This window comes from Phodopus roborovskii, unplaced genomic scaffold (genome assembly GCF_943737965.1).
Source record: "Phodopus roborovskii unplaced genomic scaffold, PHOROB, whole genome shotgun sequence".
Classification (NCBI taxonomy): domain Eukaryota; kingdom Metazoa; phylum Chordata; class Mammalia; order Rodentia; family Cricetidae; genus Phodopus; species Phodopus roborovskii.
In genome coordinates, this window is record NW_026126619.1 from 2,818,738 (window position 1) to 2,841,581 (window position 22,844).

A 22,844-nucleotide genomic window follows, 5' to 3' on the forward strand; every position below is an offset into this window, starting at 1 on the left:
TCTTAAATGCTGAGTCATCTCCTTAGGCCCCAAGCTTTATTATAGTCTTGTCTTCTTTGCTTATTTTGTTTGCATGTTCACAATAAATGAGAAAACTGGCCCATTTCTTCGGGTTTTCTCAGCTAACCCTAAAGCTGGGATCTACGATCAAGAAACATTAATTTGGTGTACTAATGAGCTAATGCATAAAACTAGTACATCAGGAATCGAACTACTTACATTCTTCTGAAAGCAATTTCAAGGTACAATATTCTAGAAAAGATCCTAGAAAACTATGCCACATTTATATTGAAAGTATATATTATAGTCCTAAAGTAATTTGCAGTATTCCCAAAAATGCTACTTATGTTCAGTTTTCCAATGTAATTGCACCTACAGCTACTTCCTGGTTTAGACGAATTTTACAATTTTCCTTAACTCTTACTATTCACAAGATTCATTTGAAACTGGGGAATGAACTGATGGCCTTTATAGCATCACTAAGTCACCACCCGGAGTATCCATGAGTTCTTACTGTGGTTAGATACTCCTATAGCAAAGAGGGCATTAATGAAGACATCTTTCACAGCTCAAGACCTGGGAACTTGTCAAGAATAATTAAGTTTTCATTTATTACCTCTGCTTGCCAATCTCCCCCCCCCCTTTTTTTTTCAAATGCTCCACTGTCATGACGTACTGGGATTCTCCCCTTTCAGGCACGGTTCTGAGCATTTTACAAGTAGTGTCTGCCACATGACACCCGTACTACAACACACCTAAGATCCCGTCAAACCATTTTGTAGAAGAAGAGACTGAAGCACAATGCGGCTAAGTACTTTGCCCAAGGGATACACAGATGCGTGGCTTGCAGAGCTGGGTTGAGAGCCAAGGTAACTGTTTGCGCAATGACACCATAGGCAGTTTTGGGTAGATCACCCCAGGGAATCATGTGATGGGGAGACCAGCACTTGGTCGAGTGCCTTGCAAGCATGAAGACCCTTGCTCTATCCCATAGGCATAGTAGTCATAAACACTTGCAAGCCCAGGCCGGTGGGTAGGTACAGGAAGGTCTCTGGTCCAAACTAATTGGCTGTCTCAAAAACAAAAACAACCTGGACATCATGTGAGACAGAAGGCCTGAAGTTTACCTCCTGCCTCCATATGTATGCAAACATACACGTGCACCTGCACACGTAGACATGTGGATATACACGTATGCATATATACACACACAATTCTGCAAACCACTATAGCTTGCAAAGCTAAATTCACACATCTACCCATCTTTCTTCCATACCGTGTTTGAGGAAACAATAGCCATCTGCCTGGTATCACACCATGTACTAGATAAGGAAAGATAAAATTAAACCATTCTTGCTTCCACACATCAACTAACATCACAGTGGTTGTGGAGGCAGGTTCTCACCAACTCTAAGTTATTCTTAGGAGGGCTCTCATTAGTTATGTATATCGAGTATACAAGAACAGCAATGGATGCTAGGACATCAATTCTGACGGAGTGAGTCAGGGAAGGATGCAGGGGGAGGTGGCATAATAAGCTAACAGATGGCAGGAAAGCTGTCCAGGCCCCAAAGTCAAGGACTTTCAAGTCAATGCTGGAACTGGTTGACTAAAAACTCCCTCTACAAAATTCAAATTATAAGAGAGATATTTTGAAATTCCATTAGTTTAGCACATCCTAAGGGACTGGCAACCTACAGAGATTAATTGGGCACAAAATTCTCTGTAATCCTAGCACATGAAACTCGGTAACACGATCAGAAGTTCGGGGCCTGACTTAGTTATACAGTGAGTTTGAAGCAAGCCAGAGCTATATGAGAACTTGTTTTGTTTGTTTGTTGTATTTGTTCTTGGGAGGGAGGTTACAAATCAACTCAGAACATTTATCTGAAAAAAAGAAATAAAAGTGTATCTGACAACTAAATTGAGTTGACCATCTACTCTGCTAGGGATGACTTTTGAGCCACCTTCGTGACGTGACTGACTTTCTGTGACTTACAAAGAAAGGCTCTATTGCACTCAATTATCAGTTAAGCAAAACTAATTTACCTTTCCTTCTACAGTGTGGCATGACACGGGATGGTCCATAAAAGATTACAGGAACCCTTAAACTAGGTGGAAGGGAGAAAACACACGAATGCCCAGACACTGGCACCTTGCCAGCAGAATGGGGCTGGTGCATAAATACATATGACAAGCATATCGTCAGACTGGACCAGTCCCAAGACCAAGAAGCTCAGTGTTCTGGCTGAAGTACACACACACACATGTGCTTTGGTATTATTACAAAATAAAACCCTTCTTTCTTTCTGACAGTAATGTGTAATTCCACTAGAAAATGTGGCCCACTAATAGGAAACTATTGAGTGCAGAGGTATCAGGGCTCCACAGACTAGAAACTCGCAAACTGTTTTCTTCTGGATAGACAACTTAATAGGAATTTGGCTCAGGGATAGATTATCACTGTCAACTTCTAAGACCTTCTTGACCTTGCTAGGGAAAACGTGTGATGTTGGCTGCATAGGGCTCACTAAACATCAACTCCCCATACTGTCTCCATCACACTGTGCAACTTAATTGTCACCTGAATTGGCAGGTTTATCTTTGGGATGCAAGAGGAATGGATATATACCCAACCATTAGAGTACTTTTACAAAAGCAACGAGCATACAGGACGACAATTTAGAAACATGACCTCATTCTTTGCACAGATGCTATAAACAGAGCAAGCTTCATGAGACAAGTGTTGACTTGCTCTGCTTCTTAATGTGTAAGACTGTATATATATACATACATACATACTTACATCAGGTGCATGACGTCATGTCATGGACAGATGTGGAGCTTTGACGACTTGTGGAAAATTCCAAGCCATTAAATTAAATTATGTAAAATCATTTCTGTCTTCAGACAGGAGTGCATGTGTTATAAAAAGAGAGGCGTTGGTTCAAAGAAAGGAATACTAGTGCAGAATATTCCCAGGAAGTAGCCTTTGGACAGCTATGGATCTCCAGGAATTCAGTTCCTTACAGGGATACTGTAATAGCTCACGGTCAGTTCTGTAGCTTAGAAAGTACACAGAAAACTCTCAGAGAGTCGCATGATCTATGTGCCTAACCAGTACTGGCTTTTAAAATCCTCCTGTATGAAGCTACAGCAATGCTTAGAAAGAATTGGATGATGTAAAGGACATTTGGAAAGCATAGCACAGAAACTCTGTGAGCATTCAATCAAAGCCTATGTGGGTTTCCTCCACTGGACCATTTGTACCAAATCTGTTTACCTAAAGGCAAACCAGAGATATACAGGATTAGTTTTTGCTATGTTTGAAATAGCCTTCCTATAACAAACTTGCATGAAGAGCTTTGGGATCAAAAAAGTACTTTTGTTAACCAAATTGTCTCTTGTTCTGGAATGCCTCAGAAGACTAGAAACAGAATTTGCCTGTAAGGTGTAGAAAATTGAAGTCAAAATGAAGAAGGAAGATTACCTAAAGCTCAAAACAGAATTTGGAATGAAAAGAACTAGAGATGTGTTCTTGATTGAACTGGAAATATATATAAATACTCGTGACACTTTAAGGAATCTTCAACCCCTAAAAGAATGTTTTCCAAAAAGTCAATTTTCTCCAGGTTATGTTGACAGGATTTGGCAAGCACACACAGAAGTCATGAGCAGGGTGTAAAATGCTACCAATTTTACACTCAGGAGAAAAGAGTTATAAATTGGTTATGATATTACAATTACTTGCTGATCCACAGAAAAATCTTAGTTAAACAAAATACTCTTTTTCGCACCAATGTACACATCACTACTATAACATAGCACAATCCTTCACTCAAAGCTAATAGTTATGAGTATTATTAATGACTTCATTTTGAAAACTACCATAATAAAGTAAGAAGTCTTGCACAGACACCCGAGGGAAAGTTACGGTTAGAAAACACACAGAAAAGGCATTATAAAACTTTTACAGTGAAGGATAAGTAAGGCAGAATGTTTTAGAAGATGGTATGAGTGGATCCAAACACTAATGAAGAAATAAACTACGAAATTTTGGGAATAGTAAGTTAAGTGAGTAAAGGAATACAGTAACTCTGAGAAGGATTCAGGAGAACTCTTGTAGGTGCTTGTCAGTGTAGAGTGTGTACTTTTAGAAGGGTGTGGCTAAAAATGCCACCCCCAAAATCCACTTGACAAATGTTTAGAGATGTACAACATTATGGGAAATATTCTTGAGATATTTTTCTTAAATTCATTTTACGAGGTAATTGTTTGTATCTCTTTAAATAAGGGATGGAGTTAAGGTTCAATCATGTGAAACGAAATTGAATGCTTTGTTTTTGCCTACAGAAATACTTTATTACTGGTTTTTTTATTTTTGAGATAACAATATATTTAGAACATTTCTCCCCTACGATCCCTTCCTTCAAATCTCCCCATATGTACCCTTTCATGCTTTTCTTCAAGTCTCTTTGCTAATTGTTATCATATTAAATATGTGTATTCATAGATTCCTAAGTGCAACCTGTTAGGTCTGAATAATGTTACTTGTCAAGACCATAATAAACTTCAGCAAAACAACATTTTCAAATCTGAAAAGTTTGCTTCTTTCTTTATCAATTCATACTTAACCTAATTACTTCATATGGAATATACTTCCTATGACTCTTATTTCATTGGATTTATATGCCAACCTAATTTTTGGGAAAACATAAAAATTTTTAAATCCATATATAAAATCATACTATTTCTGGCTGTTACACCTCATAGTTAACAAAATTAAAGCATAGAGAATGATCTGCATTCTGATACACCTATCAAAGTGCATACATTTATTACCATAAATCCTACTCATTCAACTCAATGAAGTGTGGGGGGGGCTCATACTAAACTCATGTGATGTTTCATTCTGAGGCCACTAAAGCAAATTGGACAGCTAGAAAAATCACACTGTACTGCTCAACTGAAGAGAAAACAGTGAGAGATATAATCAATTTAGGGTCTCTTCTTTCCCAATACTGGTCACCGTTTCTATATCCAGAACATCAGTAAATCACACCTCTGATGCAACATATGAATAAAGTGAATTTATTTTATGCCCCAAAGTGTTGCTGTCTAAGGACATGACCTTGGAATTTCACCTTCCAGTCCCTTCTTACTACTTAGGATCTCCACCAACAGACTGAGGCAACAAAATGAAACAAACAAACAAAGAAAACTAACTTGGCGTTTCCTGTTACTTTGTCCCAGAAAGAGCACCCTGTTCTCTTACTACATCATCATTTGCATTCACCTTCGCCTTTGTCATTTATCCCTTCTAGTGCTTAATTTTTGTTTTTCCTTGGCTTACCATGCAACATCTGAATCATTTATTAATTCAACAACTAGCTATTGCTGTTCCTACTCTTGGCATTTAAGAGGAAGAACAGCCTGCATAGCCTGCCTGATGGGAGACACAGGCTCTGAAGTAGCTCACAGTATTCAAACATGATGAAACAGACTCAGACGTGGAATGTGAAACAGATTTTGGAGCTATCAGATGGAAGACCTGGAAAACAACTGTGAATCATAGGTTGGTGGCTCCAATTAAAACCAAGAGAGCACACAACAGCAAATGGGTAATGCCAGCAGGATGATACTGTAGAAAGAAAGAAAAGAATGCTAGAAATCAAAAGCACCAGAAAAAAAATAAATGAAATAATAAAAAAACAAAAGCACCATAAAAGACATAAAGAATACCATGGAAGTGTTCAACAGAAGATTAGCAAGAACAAGGGAAATCGTCAAGCTGGGAGATGGGTCAAGAGAAACTTCACAGACTACACACAATGAGGAAAAGAAACAGAAGTAGGGGAGACCCAAGAAATGTGTGTATATTTCCCACAAGTGGTTAAGAATAACAAATAGCAGAAAGAAAGCACAGCTGACTAGTAATGACACTTTTGCCAAAAATTAATAACACCTAACCATATGCCTAGACATCTCAAAGAACGACAAGCACACACAATTCTGGAAGTACTAAATGTAGGATATATGTATATATATATATATATATATATCCCAAAGAGAGGATCTTGAAATGGGTAACTGTATAGGAGAAGTGTAGTATCCTCCCTATAGTGTGACCAAACTAAGAATAAAAGCAGACTTCTCCTTCAAGTCATTAAAGACAACAGTAAACTATTCAAAACCACAATGTACTCATAAACTTAGAACTTTATATCCAGCCAAATTATCCGTTAAAGGTGGGGAATTCTGGATGCTATAAGACGGTAGCCTGGCATACATAACCCATAGCCAAGGGGTTACTTTTGGTGAAGGACAGCTATGAATACAGCCCAATGTGAAAACAATAATGTAAAACTTATATCAGTATTTGACAACTCATGCTGTTGAGGATGTGGAGAAAGGGGAACATTCCTCCACTGCTGGTGGGAGTGCAAAATCGTACAGCCATTTGGGAGATCAGTATGGCGGTTCCTCAGGAAAATGGGAATTAGTTTACCACAGGACCCGGCAATCCCCCTCTTAGGCACATACCCAAATGATCCACATCCATGCAACAAAGACATCTGTTCAACTATGTTCATAGCAGCATTATCTGTAATAGCAAGAACCTGGAAACAACCTAGATGCCCCTCAATTGAAGAATGGACAAAGAAGATGTGGCACATCTACACAATGGAATACTACTCAGCAGAAAAAAATAATGGAATCTTGAAATTGGCAGGCAAGTGGATGGCACTTGAAGAAACCATTCTGAATGAGGTAACCCTGTTACAAAAAGAGGAACATGGTATGTACATGCTCAAACAATTCCCAAGAAAACAGGGTTCCATGAGAACCACATTTGTTCTGAATATGGTACTGACCCTACTAACCTAATTGCTGCCTGCTAATCCTGCCTGACCCAATGGGCATCTCAAACTCCTAAAATAGTTGAAGCATATCCAAATGATAGCAGCATGTCCCCAGCTTAATACTTACACAGATGATACTGTCCATTTCATTTGGGGGACAAAAAAAAAAAAAAAAATCTGAGCCTGATTGTTGAATCTATACAAACCCTTTCTTCTTCATTATAGGACCTTAAAACGCATGGCTTTATATATGACAGCCAGCCACTACACCAGAAGGTTAATATCAAACCTTCCAAAGGTTCTATTTAGACGTGATTCCCAGGCACTGTTCTTTTCAACCTAAAACATTATTATCACTAGACACTAGATTGCAGTGTACGCTCACTCGCGTACCACATCCTGTCACTTTTAATAAAGAGCCTCCATTATGTCTTACCAATGAGAAGCCTGCAATTTTAGACCCTTAACAAGAATTATGCTTTCTACTGGTAGAAGAAATAAATGACCTGGGAGGGAAGCCCTCAGGTGCTCTGGCTTCAACTCCATCTTCTACCAGGTAAATGTTTACCAGCTAAAGGTCAAGGTTCAATCTCTTTGGTGTCCGTCCCCGTTCCTCACCCTTCTACTTGGAGTTTGCTTTATCATAACACTTCTTTAAAGTCTCCAAATCCCACCAGAAACTGTGCATACCACATGTGCATTCAAAGTGATCTTAAGCTTTACTACATTTTTTGTCTCTACATATACTCGTGTCTAAGCTCATTTATCAGTAGCCATGCTGTAATTATTTTTACTTCAAAATATGCAGACATTTCCTATCCACATCACAACTGCATATGGAATTTTTAAACGCTAAATGATTTACTTTTTAAGTAAACTGTTTACATGCTTTGAATTTAGGGATTTTACCTAGACAATGTGAATGCTTGTGTGTTCCGGCGTAATAAAGAAAACCCCAGGCTAGAGAACAATTTAAACAGTACAGCTGCATTTGAGGAAACACACTGGGACAGTGTAACATAATAGGTTACAGACACAGACCTGCACTCAAGCTCTGTGAATCCCAGCTTCCTCATAATATGATGCTGGGATCTGGTCTTTCTGTAACTTGCTCATATGTGGGGTTGATGGGACAGCGTACACACAATGACTATTTTGCTACATGCTAAAGAGTGTGAGATAACCCTGAAGATACTGGAGCAGATAAAACCACTGAAAGGGCAGGGGATGAGGAAGGAATACATTCACATCCAAACTGATATTTGCTTTGTTATATGGTAGGAAAGCAATCAAAACAGTTTTACACAAAGCAAGGAAAGAAATGCACGGCAAGTTCCTATGGTCCCAGAAACTCAAGATATGAAGGAACATGGGGCCAAGCCCAGAATAAATTGTTCTGGAACAAATGCGAACTCAATGAGTAACAGTCTGCAACTCTATGGGGCTCCTGTTCCAAGCTACTTGGACCAACAGCCTCTAAAGTAATGCGGTAAACACAAGCAGGAAGTTGTGTTTATGAGCATGTTCACAGCTGGGCTGGCTTTGAACCGCTTTAAAAGTCTGTGAAAATGAGGCTTGGGGATGAAGCTTAGCAACAGAGTGTGTGCCTAGTACTTATTACATGCTAGGTACAATCCACAGCAAATCAAAGGAAGGAAAAATAGAAACTACATACAACAAAGGCCTAAGGTGATGAATACTTCAATACTTTGGAACGTATATGGCATCTGTGGTTGGTGTTTTGTCAACTTAACTGAAGTGAAAGTCACTGGGAAAAGGGACACTGTGGTTGAGAAAGTGCCTCCAACATTGTCCATAGCAGAGCCTGTTAGGAATTGCCTGGACCAGTGATTGACATGAGAAGTCCTAGCCCATTCTGGGTGGGGCTACTCCTGACCAGATGGCCCCAAGTTTTATCAAAAGCCCATCTCAGGGAGCCAAGAGGGGCGAGTAAAGCAGCATTCCTCATCTCTGCTAGAGGTCCTGCCTCCATATTCCTTTCCTGCTGGAGGTCCTGACTGGCTTCCCTCAAGGACAGACTGCACTGCGATTGCGAAGTACAAGGGAAATAAACCCTTTCTTTCCCAAGTTGCTTGTGGTCAAGCAATCAACATAAAGAAAGCCATGGTAACAAACTATCTGTGTGTGGTGTGTGCACATACGTGTGTGTGTGTGTGTGTGTGTGTGTGTGTGCGTGCGTGCGTGTGTGTATGTGCCTATATGTATATGTGTGAGTGTGCATGTGCATCTTGTCCCTATCACGTGACTTGGATTGTTCTACTTTAATGGTAGTAAAGTAAGCATGCAGTCAGTAGAAATTTTAGATATTTTGTCTTCTCATGGGATTAAATGTACAATGGCATATTCTCTTACATTATTATGAGGAAGTAACTCAAGTCTACAGAGTCTACTTTGTTAGCTATGATTCTTGATAGTTTAAGTATATTAAAAGCTTTTGAACTGCATTTTTTTCTAGTACTAGTGGTTGTACCTAGGACCTTGAGGAGATAATCACTGCATGCTCTCTATCTACCACTGTGCTATATTTACAACTTTCATTTTAAGCTTTTTGAGATAGTGCACCTCAATAAATTGCCTCACAAGGCTTAAGTGTATAATCTTCCTGCCTTAGCTTCCAAAACAACTGTCAGCCTATCTCAACACATTGCATTTTCAATCTGTGATGGGTTCATCAACAAGAAACCTCACCATGACTTGAAGATTGTCTATACAACCATACATACAACCACAATAAAACAATCTTTTTCTGGGGAAAAAAAAATTGTCCCAACCCCTTAAAATAAAAGATACTTATTTTAAAGTTATGTTGTGTGTGCCACTGTTCCTGATACTAAATGTGTGCTTAGGCCAACACATCATTTTAACAAGCAAGATATTCAGACTTTTACATTTCATACAATTACCATAAAAATGATCAAGATAGGAACTTTTATTAGTTAGCACTAATTATCAATCTGACCCAAACTATAATCATTTGAGAAGGGTATTTCAGCTGGAGTCATGTCTCTGAGGGATTGTCTCAATCAATAATGTTAATGGATGGATGGGTGTGTGGGGATGTCTCTGCCTACTATGGGTAGCAACATTCCCTGGTCACATGGTCCCCTGTTGTCAAGAAAATTGGTTGTTCATAAGTCTGTCATCTCTCTATATATCAATCTATCCACGCATCCACACATACATAGACACAGGGCAGTGAGCATATACACATATATGTACACACACAAACACATGCATACACACACACACACACGCACACACAAACAGCATTTGTTCATGGTTTTTGCTTCAGGCTCATGCTAGAGTACTCCATGATGGACTGAGACCTGGACATAGGATACAAATAAACCTTTTCCTACTCCAGGTTACATTTGGTCAGCATGTTTTATTACAGCCACGAAATACAAGTAGAACGGAAACATACAGTAAGAACTAATGGTTCAGTTGACCTTACACTAATATATTTTCATGCCAGGTTACAAGGCAGAGTCAACGAAAGCCCTGGGAAAGAGCAGCAAGCTGCATGTCGTGAGGCCAAGGCAAGTGTCATTGTGTATGAATGGGACTTAATTAACAAATTTGAGAAATACAAAATGGGAAAGAGATGCCTGCAGAGTGATGTGGAATCTTGTGCCTGTAATAACAATACGAGAGTCTGGATACAGTATAGGAAACTATGTAGTTATGCTTTCAGAAACAAAAGCCATTCCCACAGTCACAAGTACGGGACACTGGCTTTTGCTATTGGTGTCTCATGAACAAAAGTCACCAAGTCTTTTTTTTGGAGCCCTGCAAACTACTGTTCAGTGGGAACCTCTGAGGAACATCTGCCCACTGCACGTTTTTGTGAAAGTTTGTTTTTGAAAGTTCCAAGAGAATGCTGGATTACATTTAGAACCACATTGTTTCTTTATCTCCATCACTCCAAGAAGATGGATACATTCAAGTGCCTGAAGAATTTGGGGGTGGGGGAGGAACTTCAGTTGACAGGTTGTTCTAATTGCATGAAATGAAAACTATAGACCACTACAAAAGACAAGCAAATATATATGTATTTTTGAGCAATATAATCTTCTATGCACATGAATTAAAAATTAACATGAAACAGCACATGGAAAAAATTAGCTGTTTCACATGTGCATACAGACAGCTTTGAATGCAAAAGAATTTCAGTGTTTTGATTTGTATGACTCTTGAGGCTATCTAGCAAAAGGAAACACCCTCACATTGACCTCTGCTCTACAAAAGCAGAGACATAGATTTCAGATTACCATGTTGCCTAGTGATAGTAAGCAAAGCACTTACATAGCTGATATTAGTTCAAAAAATGCTCACCCTGAATTATAGAAAAGGGAACTAATAAAATAACTATCACATTCATTTTGAATCTCAGTTTAGAACAAGACGATGACTGTTGTTTGCAGAATGCTAAATGATAAAGTTTAGATAAGGCAAACTGACATCAAAGTTTCGATGAACATTGTACTGAACTAAATTTTCTTCCATTATGTCAGTTAATGTTTCTGTGGCAGATTATGTATGATATAATGTTTTCCCTTCTCACAGAAGTAATTTTTACACGTGAACTGAATACATTCATATCAATCACCAAATCAGAATTAAAGAACTGCCTCTTACAAGGACTTTTCCACTCCAAACATGGCTGTATACAAATCACAACAAAACAAATCCCACAAGCCAGATGTTGCTCAGTACACAAAAGGAAAGCGCTTTGCCCTGAATAAAGCCAAATGGAAATAGAATTCCCATCTCCACGTAATACTAATAATTGCAAAGCACACACAGGACAGTGTATTGTGCTTCCAGGAGACTCAGAGACACCATGCAGCTGGGCGGATGAGGGGGCACAGGGCTTTCCTAGAGAACATCAAGTACTTTCACAACTGGAGTTTTATGGGGCCCAATTAACTTTGGCTAGACACAGGAGCCTGGCTTAGTGTGTCTGCGCAGTAGCCAAAGTAAAGGTTTTGTATGTCAAAAAATTACTGTCAGAGTCTCCGATGTCTTCCCTTCTTTCCTACTAATCTAAATCTGGAAAATAAGCTAACAGCCAAGAAGGTTTTACTACAATTTAAATCAATATTAATTTTACAGCCTTACAAAAACGGCAAAATATTTGGCTTAAATAAATGGAACAGAACAACGGAGGAGGAGGAGGAGAAGAAGAAGAAAAGAAGAGCCACACAGCTTTAGAAACACCTAGAAAAATCACCTGAAACACAATAAAGGAAATGGTATTTTTTTGTTGTCCCTCTCAGTGCAAGACCGATTTTAAATGCATGGAGTTAGCCCGAGGCAACAAAGTTCAAACAAGGAAAGAAACACAATCTTAAGCAGAGAAATTCAAACTCAGCTGTGTTTTGTATTTTATTTGGATATTACTGTGGTATGAAAGTCTCATATATTTTAAAGTCCCATATATTTTTAAAGAGATGTCAGCTGAGACCTGCTATATTTAAACATGGAGCCTACCAGTCACCTTAAAGCACAGCTGTCCCCTAGGGTACCCTGGGAAGTTGGTATACAGGTATAATGTTGGATCAGAATATGCCAACAGCCTTAAGTCCTCTATGCATGATCAATCACATCTGATATTAAAAATGCATTTAATTGCACAATCTAAACTGACACTTAAAACAAATATCAAAAAAATAATCTTAAGTAAAAAATAGAAAGATATAGGAACTTACTTTTGAGACGCTTTAATTAGTTAAAAATAGCATATCAATAGGAAAATCCACTTAAAATTGAAATTAATAAAGCCTTATAGTTGTATTTCATTGTACTAATCACTAAATGACTTTTAGGGCATGTTAATTAAATCTTGGATGCTCAGGTTCCCCATACACAAAATGGAATGACTGTCTCTAAGAATAGTCAAGAAATAACCTGTCCTAAAGGTACATAACAATAAAATGATGCCTAATCATACACCGTTATAACTATAAGTAGATCATTGCTCAGCCCTCATCACAGGAGCTTCTTTGGCAGCAAACTGTAGTTGACAAAGTGATCTATGGCTGCACAGCATACAGAAAGTTTGACTTTGAAGCATTCTGTCCTGCACAGAAGATCTCTGTAATTCCCCGCTCCTCTAGGCTAGGGAATCAACATAAGAGAAAAGACAAAGGGATGGATTCCCAGAAGCAGTATCTTCCAAGACACAAGAGGCCTGAGAGCCACAGGAACTCGGAGATAGCAGCAGCATACACACCAACTGCACAGGTTCAAACCAGACAACATCCAAGCATGGAGAGGGGGGAGCGGACACAGCCCCTCCCCTAACGAAGAAGCCATTTGCAATTGGCTCATGGTGGGAAAGGAAAATAAAAATAACAATTTTCTCCAATGGAATGTCAATGGTTATATCAACTACACCTCAGGGCAGGCCTTGTGCCCAGCAGTAGTTGGGCAACACTAAACAGACTGCATGCTTTGCTTTGATTTGTATGTGCTTTTATTTTGGTCTGGTTTCGCTTTTTTGTCTTGCTGATTTTCTTTTTCAGTTTGCTTGTCTGCTTTGATTTGTTATTTGTTGTTGTTTTCCCTGCTCTATTTTTGTTTGGAGACAGAGACAGCTCAAGCACGAAGTTGGGTACATAGGAATGGGGGGGGGGATGGATCTGAGGGGAGTTGAGGAAGGGAAAAGATGTGCTCAAAGTTTATTTCAAGAAAAAAGGCTTATGAGATAAAAGAAAATTAAAAATAAAGGAATAATATCCAGCACAGGACTCCAGTGATGGGTCTCTGTCTAATATCACCTCTTCCCTTCGAGTGCTTCAGAAGATTATTCGAGTGTGTACTCTGTAATCATGCCGCTCTCATCCAATTAATCCATGAGAACGAATGTGATGCTCACGGTGAACAATACATCTAAGTGCATGTGTGGACCAAACACAGCCAAGACAGTAAATGTAGAAATACCATACAATAAAAAGATCAGAGTCCCTGTTCTATGTCTACTTTCAATAGAGAGACACATGTTTCTTCATCATTCAATTACCAAGGGATGCTACAAAAATAGAGGGGGGGGGAGCTAAAGATGATCAAGAACTAAAAGATAAAGATTACAACCGCTTGAGAAATTCTGGGCAGACTTTACAAAGGAAATACAATTCAGCAGGCATCAAAAGCCGATAGATGTCTTTCCTTTCCCTTTTTCTTTTCTTTTCTTTTCTGCAGAAGAATAAAATGCACATGGTCTATAGGAGGTGCAAAAGCATGCTGGGAAAGCTTAAATCCCTTTGAGCAGGGCTTGTCAAAGAAACGTGCATGTGTGTGTGTGTGTGTGTGTGTGTGTGTGTGTGTGTGTGTGTGTGCGTGCGTGTGTGTATGTGCGCGTGAGAAAAACACTGTTCCAACTGACTCAGTCCACCCAATATAATCAAAGTAGCAATCACCAAATTTCCCTCATTTCCTCATAAAGCAGGATTCTAACATGAAATCATAATTTACAGTCTTGCCATGATACTGTTGCCAGACAGTTTTCCACCCTTGACCCTTGATGACTTTTGACACAATCAGGAGACACATCATTCCATTTCCACTTCTCCGGGGACTGGTAGCCAGCTCTGTTTAACAGAACACATAAAAATCTCAGAAGTCCCAACGTGTGGCATTTTCCACCTTGCCAGTTCAGAGGTGTATTAGAAGGCCAGGAAACCTGTAATTGGTCAGATGTAACACACTGGACTCAGAATCTGCCAAACTTTTAATTTAGAAGAAACCATTGAAGATAGCCCTGGGATTTGGCTCGATGATTAAGCCATTCCACCCAAGTCTGCATCTCACCTAATCATCAAGAAGGAAGCTATAAAAGTCTTACTTGAAGGAAATTTCAAAATTTAGGGCTGTAACACGCAAGCCTTTTCATTCTTTTCAACATGTTTCTGTGAAGCGAAATCTTTTAAAGCAGCATGCTAAAATGTATTTTGGGAAAGAAAGCCTGAAGTTCTCTGAATTGAAAAATCTAACTGAACAAGACACATGCTCTCTATATCCAGTATAGATATACTGGGTAGGCACATATAGATATACTGGGTAGGCACATATAGATACACTAGCTAGGCACATCAGCACTATGTATAGAAATATGGCCATTTCTGTCTGACCATTTAGGCAGATACAGGCCTTTTTGAGAGTGTTCTTTGAAAAATCTCAAGTTCAATACATCTGTGGGTATGCTGTATGGAAATCTCAGAAGTTCTAAATGTCTTCTTTTACACGTTTGTTTCCCTGCTTCTGTACTTGTAGTTTTGGAGATATCTCCTCCTTCAAATGAAAACAGTTCTGCCATAGTTTCTGCCTGGAATCACTTGGCATTTTCTTCTCTCGGCATTTATATTCTTTCGATAACCATAAATGCTGTATGTTATGTTACCATCTCTACCAAAGAAAACCATTCTTTCATAACATTCTTCGGACTTTTCATCATACCAATTTGTTTTTCATCATAGGACTGATGGTCCAATGCTGACCACCCAAAGCTATAAGTGAGTTAACGGAAGCTTTCATACTTCTCACTGTAGCCATTTACAGAGTGCCTCTTAATGTAGATGCAGGGAAATATTTTCCCCCATAAGACTGTGTTTCTATGGATGGAAATTCAATGAATTCTTCAAAGGGACGAGATGAGGGAAATGGGGTATGAGAAGAGAGGACGTCAAGGCGTGCTGCTGATATTGTGTAGCGTAGCTGAGAAACACTACACATCCTAACACCCCAAAAGTGACACTTGCTCAACAATGTTCATAGCTGCATTATTAGTAATATCCAGAACCTGGAAACAACCTAGACGCCCCTCAACCAAAGAATGGATAAAGAAAATATGATAATTTACATAACGGAGTATTATTCAACTGTAAGAAACAATGACAGCATGAAATCTGGAGGCAAATGGATAGAACTGGAAAAGACCATCCTGAGTAAGGTAACCCAGACTCAGAAAGACAAACGGGGCCCGTACTCACTCATAAGTGGATATCACACGTAAAGCAAAGGATAACCAGACTACAATCCTCAGCTCCAGAGAAGCCAGGTAACAAGGAAGACCCTAAGAGGGACACATGGATTTCCGTGGGAAGGGAACTTAGATGAAATGTCCTTGGTAAACTGTATGAGCTGTACTTGCACCACAGACCTGTTACTCATCTGCTTTATCATCAAAGCCTCTGTTCTTGCCTTAGAGCAGGATACTGGTTCCTAGCATTTGTGTGCACACAGGAAAAGCCCAACTCCTACGGTTATATGATGCAAATTATTACCCTGCTGCACAGCCTTTAACAGCCCTACACTATGCAGGATGCCCCTGGTCCATGTTCTTCTCCAGAAGTCTTTGAAACAAACTGATTTTTCATTGTTGTCAACACAGAACAAACTTTATTTTAACTTGATAGTTAATCTTTTCTTTCTTCTTTTTTTCTTTTTTATTTCATTTTACATTCTAACCACAGTTCTTCCTATCATCCCTCCTCCCATTCCCCACATTCCACCCTGGATCCACTCCTCCTAAAGGTGAGTTCACAAAGCCTTGCACATTAAGTTGGGGTAGGACCAAGCCCCCTTTCCGTTGCATTAAGGCTGAGCATGGCATTCCCTTATAGGAAATGGGCTCCAACAAGCCAGCTCATGCATCCAGGATAGATCCTGGTCCTACTGCCAGGGGTCCCTCAGTAGCCCAACTTCACAGCTGTCTCCCGCATATGGAGGGCCGAGCTCGGTCCCATGGAGGCTCCTCAGCTGTTGGTCTAGAGTTCATGAGTTTCCATAAGCTTGGTTCAGCTGTCTCTGGATTTCTCCATCATGACCCTGTTCTCCCTTGCTCATGTGTTCCCTCCTCCCTCTCTGACTGGAGTCCTGGAGGTCAGCCTGTGTGGGTTTGAGCTAGTTCCTCCAAAATATATAATGAACACATCAAAATATAAAATAATCCAATCAGTGGGTACAGGCAACGTTAGGGGTAAATGCCTTCAAAGTGTCAATTTCCTTCAGTCAGCTAAGAATGTATAATGAAAAGTTTGCCAGAGCCATTCTTCTTAATGTTTTTGTGCTTGTTTGTTTGTTTGTTTGTCTGTCTGTCTGTTTGTTTGTTTCAGACAGCATCTATTATGAAGCCCTGACCGTCCTGGAGCTTTCTTTGTAGATCAGGCTAGTCTTGAACTCACATAGATCCATCCACCTCTGCCTCCAAGTGCTGAGATTGAAGGTGTGTACCATTATGCCAGACTTTAGAGTCATCTTTTTTTTTTTTTTTTAATCAGCTTTATGGTGCAGGTTGACCATGTCCAAGAATTTCTGTATGTCATTTGAGCTCCATGAACTTGAGCACAGCTTGCCCTCAGATTTATCTCTGATATTTTCTTCCCAAGCAGTGGCTTTAAAATGAGTATGTTTAGAAATGTGTTTGCCCACAAAATGCTTTACTTTCTCATATGAATGCGTAGAGCATCCCCAGTACAATCACAATGCTTGAGGACAACATTGCTTTGTACCTGCTGCAGGTAATAACTTTCTCCACATTTTTATTTCTTGAAATTAATCATCCTTTCTTTATCCTTACCAACATTAGAATCCACCTTATTTGAACCCCCAAGTCATCACAAGTTGTGCCTACCATTTGTTGTTATTGTTTTGTTTGTGTGTTTGTTTTGCACATATGGTAATCCTAGGTTTGTGGGGTTTTTTTGTTTTTCTTTTGTTTGTTTGTTTTGTTTTTGAAGAATACTTGCAACAGAAGTCCTAAGTAGAGATTTTGTTTTGGGTTTTTGTTTGTTTGTTTTTCTTAATTTCTTCAAGGTCTAAGAATTGCCAAATTCCCCAAAAGTCTGTAAGTCTCTTATAGACTGCCTTTTGCTAGAAGGAATTCAAAAAGTGATTGACTGATTATTATGTAAATAGCATTCTGTCTGCCTGTTTGCCTGCACACCAGAAGAGGGAGTCAGATCTCATTATAGAAGGTTGTGAACTGCAATGTGATTGCTGGGGATTGAACACAGGACTTCTAGAAGAGCAGTCAATGCTCTCAACCCCTGAGTTCTCTAGCCTTGTAAAACACAAAATGTTTCATCTGGCCATAACTTGATAAAAATGGGCCTTAATCCTACTCCCAGCCAGTTTGATGCTAACAGTGGTTTTGCGGAACATATTAATCATACAAACGTTACTATTTAGACAACATGAATAGGTAACAATACAATCGAGGTTCTCCATTTATGATTGTCTGGCTGATACACGGAGGGTCACTACACCTCATGTCTTATAGGACTGACCTAGAGGTTTGCTTTTCTCCCTTGTCTGCTTAGGTCTGTAACAATATCATTATCACTGATGAACTGATTCACTGGTTCAGAATCAGTACTTCACGCTACTCCCATAGGAAAAAGATCAGTTTCTGAAGACTGAAAGGCAGATGCTTACTGTTAAAGCGAGCAGTTTCCCGTAGGTGAGGTGAGCAGGGATGTGGTCAGTCTTGGATCTCAATGATTCCGTGTACCAATGCTCAGCTTCTGGAAGCTTGCTTAGCCGCATGTATGCTTCACCTGGAGAGAGAATCACCAAAGTCACATGGGTGCTGCAATTCTCGCATGTCCGTGCACACTAAGACAATGAGCAGAAGAGCTTGGAATTTCAGCAGTGGGGACTCATCAGTCATAAAGGACACATATCTGACATGACTTCAACAGCATGATCTATACATACATAATGGGCCACGCTAGAGAGAAATGTTGTGAAACGTGACAATCTCAGCATGATCACAGATCCCCATATGGGGGAAGGGGTCCTCATTCTCACAAGCTGCCCTCTGACCTCCGTATGCACACGAAAACAAATGCAAGAAAAAGAGAAGGAAAAAAAAAAAAAAAGGAAGTTATATAGAATAGCTTTGGGTTTTAAACATGAAAATCCCAAATACAGATCATTCACCACCATTAAAACTGTAGTGGGTATGTGTTTAGGAGCTTTTGTGGAGTCGCCTACATTAAACACTGCTGCTAGGCCAGGTACAACCCTGCAATCTTAGCACTGAGGAGGCCGAGGCAGGAGGATTACAAATTAGAGGTTATGCTGGGTTACAGCAAGAATTTCTCTCAACAAAATCTATGTGGCTAGTGTTCAGTTTTCTTCAGCATTTTTAATGCTGATAAAAGTGAATAAAATTTACCAGTGTCATTTGGAAAAATCAATTAAAACATGACGATTAACAAGTGAGGCCACTTTTTTACACTCACAACATAAATGCAGGGCCTTTCAGGCGTTAGCTTTTATTTTTCAGCTACTAAAAGTCATAGCTAACAACCAAGCAGGAAGGGGGGAAAAGGATAAATAAATCTAAAACTACTAAGTGGTTTTCTTATTATCATCTCTAGCTCCTTTATGCTAGAGTATAAAAAATACTCAATAGGTAGAAAAATTGCACTTTAAGATAACTTACATAATTAAGTTAAATAATATAACTTTAATAGTAATGGCAAACGTAGATGCTGACCAGTTTCAGAGAACAGGAGAGACTAGTAACTTACTTTATTACCAAGCACACTTTTACAATGACCCATAATCATATCACCATTTCCATTGAGAAGCACAGTCAGGGGCTCCCTTAAACGTGTTAGCCACATCAGTTATGCGTCTTTAATTCAAGAGAAGAACTCCACTCCTTATGAAAAAGAAACACGTTCTTTCCTTCTCCACCCTGCTGTTTGGTGGCTTTTTTGCACACTGCTTTCATGACAAATGGGTCTCATAAATTGAATTGGCTCTTGACCTTTGAATGCCCTTTAGGTGGTTGGTTATTAAAAAGCCTTGCCGTCAAGCAATATGCAAAGACTGTGTGCATGTACCTAATCCTATCTGTTTCCAGTTTTAACAGCAGTTCTTAAAACCAACTAGGATGCAAGTGATGACTTGGAAATGCTTGAGGTTTGGAACCATGAAGTTTTAACATGCTGTTATTTGAGATTGACGAGATTAAGTCATGTGACACCCACACCAGAGCCTAGATTAGAAGATGTTGGAATGTTTTCAGTAGTAGTGGCATCTATAAAGGATTTTGCTGCAGTTTCTCAAGCTTCTGAAACAATGACCTTGTTTTTTAAGCTTCAGGAAGGCTGTTTCTCTCTCTCTGTGTGTAGCCTATTCTGGACTGGAACCAACGTTCTCCTAGCTCTGTTCTCCCAAGTGCTGGGATTACAGTTTGTGTGCCATCGAGCAGGCTGGCAAATGTCTAAACTACATTCACTTGGTCCTTAGTCTACACATCCGAGCATGGACAATTCTCTTCAAAGTTAGTCTCATCAAGGACTCTTAACCAACTGGCCATGGCAGGTCTGTAGACAAAACCTACTCTGCAGTTTTAAGGATCCCTCTCACTGACCATAAAAGAATGCCACTACTGGGCTTTACAGCTTAAAGAAACTAAAAACAGAGAAGTAAAATAAATATACAACTGGGAAATTCACACTTAAACCTAGGACTACCTGCCCTCCACAGCTAGTACCGGATAAGCAAACTTGGGAGAAAACAAACCCTTCTTGTTAATGGAAAATTATTTTCTATCTGTAATACATTAGCCAGCAGGTTCATTCCCTTGCCTTAGGCTCATGAATTGAATTAAAAGAATAAAGATGAGCAATAATAAACTATGGTGAACTTAAAAATGCTTCTTCATAGCCAGGTGTGGTGGTGCATGCCTTTTAGCCCAACACTTAGAAGCCGGAGGCAGGCGATCACTGTGAGTTCAGGCCAGCCTGTTCTACAGAGTGAGTCCCTGGACAGGCTGAGAAATCCTGTCTCAAAAAACCAAAAGAAAAGAGAAGAAAAGGAAAGAAAAAGAAAACAGCTTCTTTATACACATAGGTTATTTAATTCTTAACAGAGAAATGTATGGCATATAAGGAACACTTGGTCTACTACAGTAAACTCGAACATACACACACATGCCCACACATGCAGTGTCTACAGCCGATGTTAAAAAAAAATAAATAAATAAAAAAAGATGCAAAACCTAAATGCAAGAAAATTAAGGATTAAATTAGATGTGTTCAAATATAGTAACTCAATTAACACTTATGCAACAAACAAATACTTGCTACATCATTGGCAGGGGCAAGGTTACAGTTTTACAGTTTCCTCTCAAATGAACATGGATATTTATGGAGGAACACCTCATAGGTGATGAATGATTAGTAAAGGACAATTAGTAATTATAGCCCAGGCGAGAGAGATAGCTTAGCTCTTAAAAGAACTCACTGTTCTTGCAAAGGGTCTGGGTTCAAGTTCAACCACCAAAAACTGTCTATAACTCCAGTCCCAGGGGACCCACTACAAGAACAAGGTACACAGACATACATGCAGACATAGCACACATACACATAAAATGACAAAAATAAATACATTATTAATTAAGTAATCTTAGTGGCTGAAAAGCCCAACAGCCAATGTTTTCTATTTCATCAAGCAAGCAGTCACGTTTATTACTTATTGACTGCCTCCTATGAATGTCTTCAGATTACAGCAGCCTTATACTTAACACCAGTCTTGTTTTTACAAAGGTGACTATGACTCAGGCCTTAAAGAACATGGTCAAGGATTTTTTGTTTTTAAATAGTACCAAACTCAGAGGAAAAGGTAAGAGTTTTCTCTGCTTTGGGCTAGACAGAACACACAGGTTAACAGTTCTTACTGCTCTTCCAGAGGAGCAACCTTCAGTGCTAAGCACCCATGGTGAGTGACTCACAAATGCCTATAACTCCATTTCCAGAGAATTCAGTCCCTGCTGTGTGTACCTGTGAGCATGTGTGCACACACGTGTACACACATACACACATACACATATACACGCACGATAAAGCTTAAAAAAAAATCCTCTCTCTTCCCCCTATAACCATGGTATACAAATTGGATAAAAAAAAAAAAAAAAAAAAAAAAAAAAAAAAAGAAAGTAACTACAAATGAGATAAAATAACTGTGAAAAGCACCAGGAGAGGATTTTCCCTAGTAAGGGAGTGGTCCATGCATACGCTTGTAAGCTTGATAGAAATGTTGAAATTATAAGAACAGCTGAAAGACAATGGCCCCAAGAAAGAACGTTCAGGAAATTCAATAGAGAAATAGAGGTGGTAGAAAACGGACTGGTTACAGGAGGGATGAGTCATATTCTTTAGACCTATAAATTTTAACTGACAACAATGGGGGAAAATTGTTTATAGTGCCCAGGAGAAAAGAAGCAACAATGACTATTTTCCTTCTCATTAAAAAAAGAAAAGAAAAAACAAACAAGCAACCAAACAATGACATAATAGAGGAACTGAGAATAAGATTGTCTGTGTGGTGTACTGATGGAGTTCATTACCCACACTTCCTTCTGATTCCACTGCAGACAGAAGGGATTTAGATGTCTCTAGGCTGGCTTCAGAAAGAGATAAGACAGTCTCATATGTAGAACAGATAATGTCACTCCTCCTAACCAGCCTCATTTCTAAACAACCCAGGCAAAGTCTAACTTCTTAAGGTAGACAAATTGGGTTATCAGTGACGTCACGGTCTAGAGCTCACCGATTCCTGTTTCAAATTATTTGGCAACTGCTACTTACAAGTAAGGATTCCAGGAAGAAGGTGGATAAATGATTAAGATTCTGGCCAGGCTCTTGCCGATACTGTACAACTCTTGTGGTCACTTGTAACAAAAGTGATTTCCTATTGTTCAACACCAATGTAATTATTAAAGGCCTTTAAAAAAAATTTGCTATCTTACAGATAAACTTAGGTTACCCAGTGTAGACTACAATAACCCTTTACATAATATAGTGTTAGCATGTGTAATCCACCTAAGTCTAGATCTCTGATTCCAAATCATACCCAACTAACATCTGATGAATAATCGTGTTATATATCAATTTGGAGCTAAGTGTTACTTTTTTTTTTTTTTTTTTTTTTTTTTTTTTT

General features: G+C 39.1%; 1 protein-coding gene across 1 annotated transcript in view; it reads right to left on the reverse strand.

Moving 5' to 3' along the window:
• The window catches only part of Tmtc2 (transmembrane O-mannosyltransferase targeting cadherins 2), a 356,378-nt gene that overhangs the window by 96,844 nt on the left and 236,690 nt on the right, over positions 1-22,844 (reverse strand). Inside the window, exon 8 of the mRNA XM_051206397.1 lies at positions 18,321-18,442. Within this exon, the coding sequence (XP_051062354.1) occupies positions 18,321-18,442 (122 nt within the window). The remainder of the gene's footprint in view (positions 1-18,320; positions 18,443-22,844) is intronic.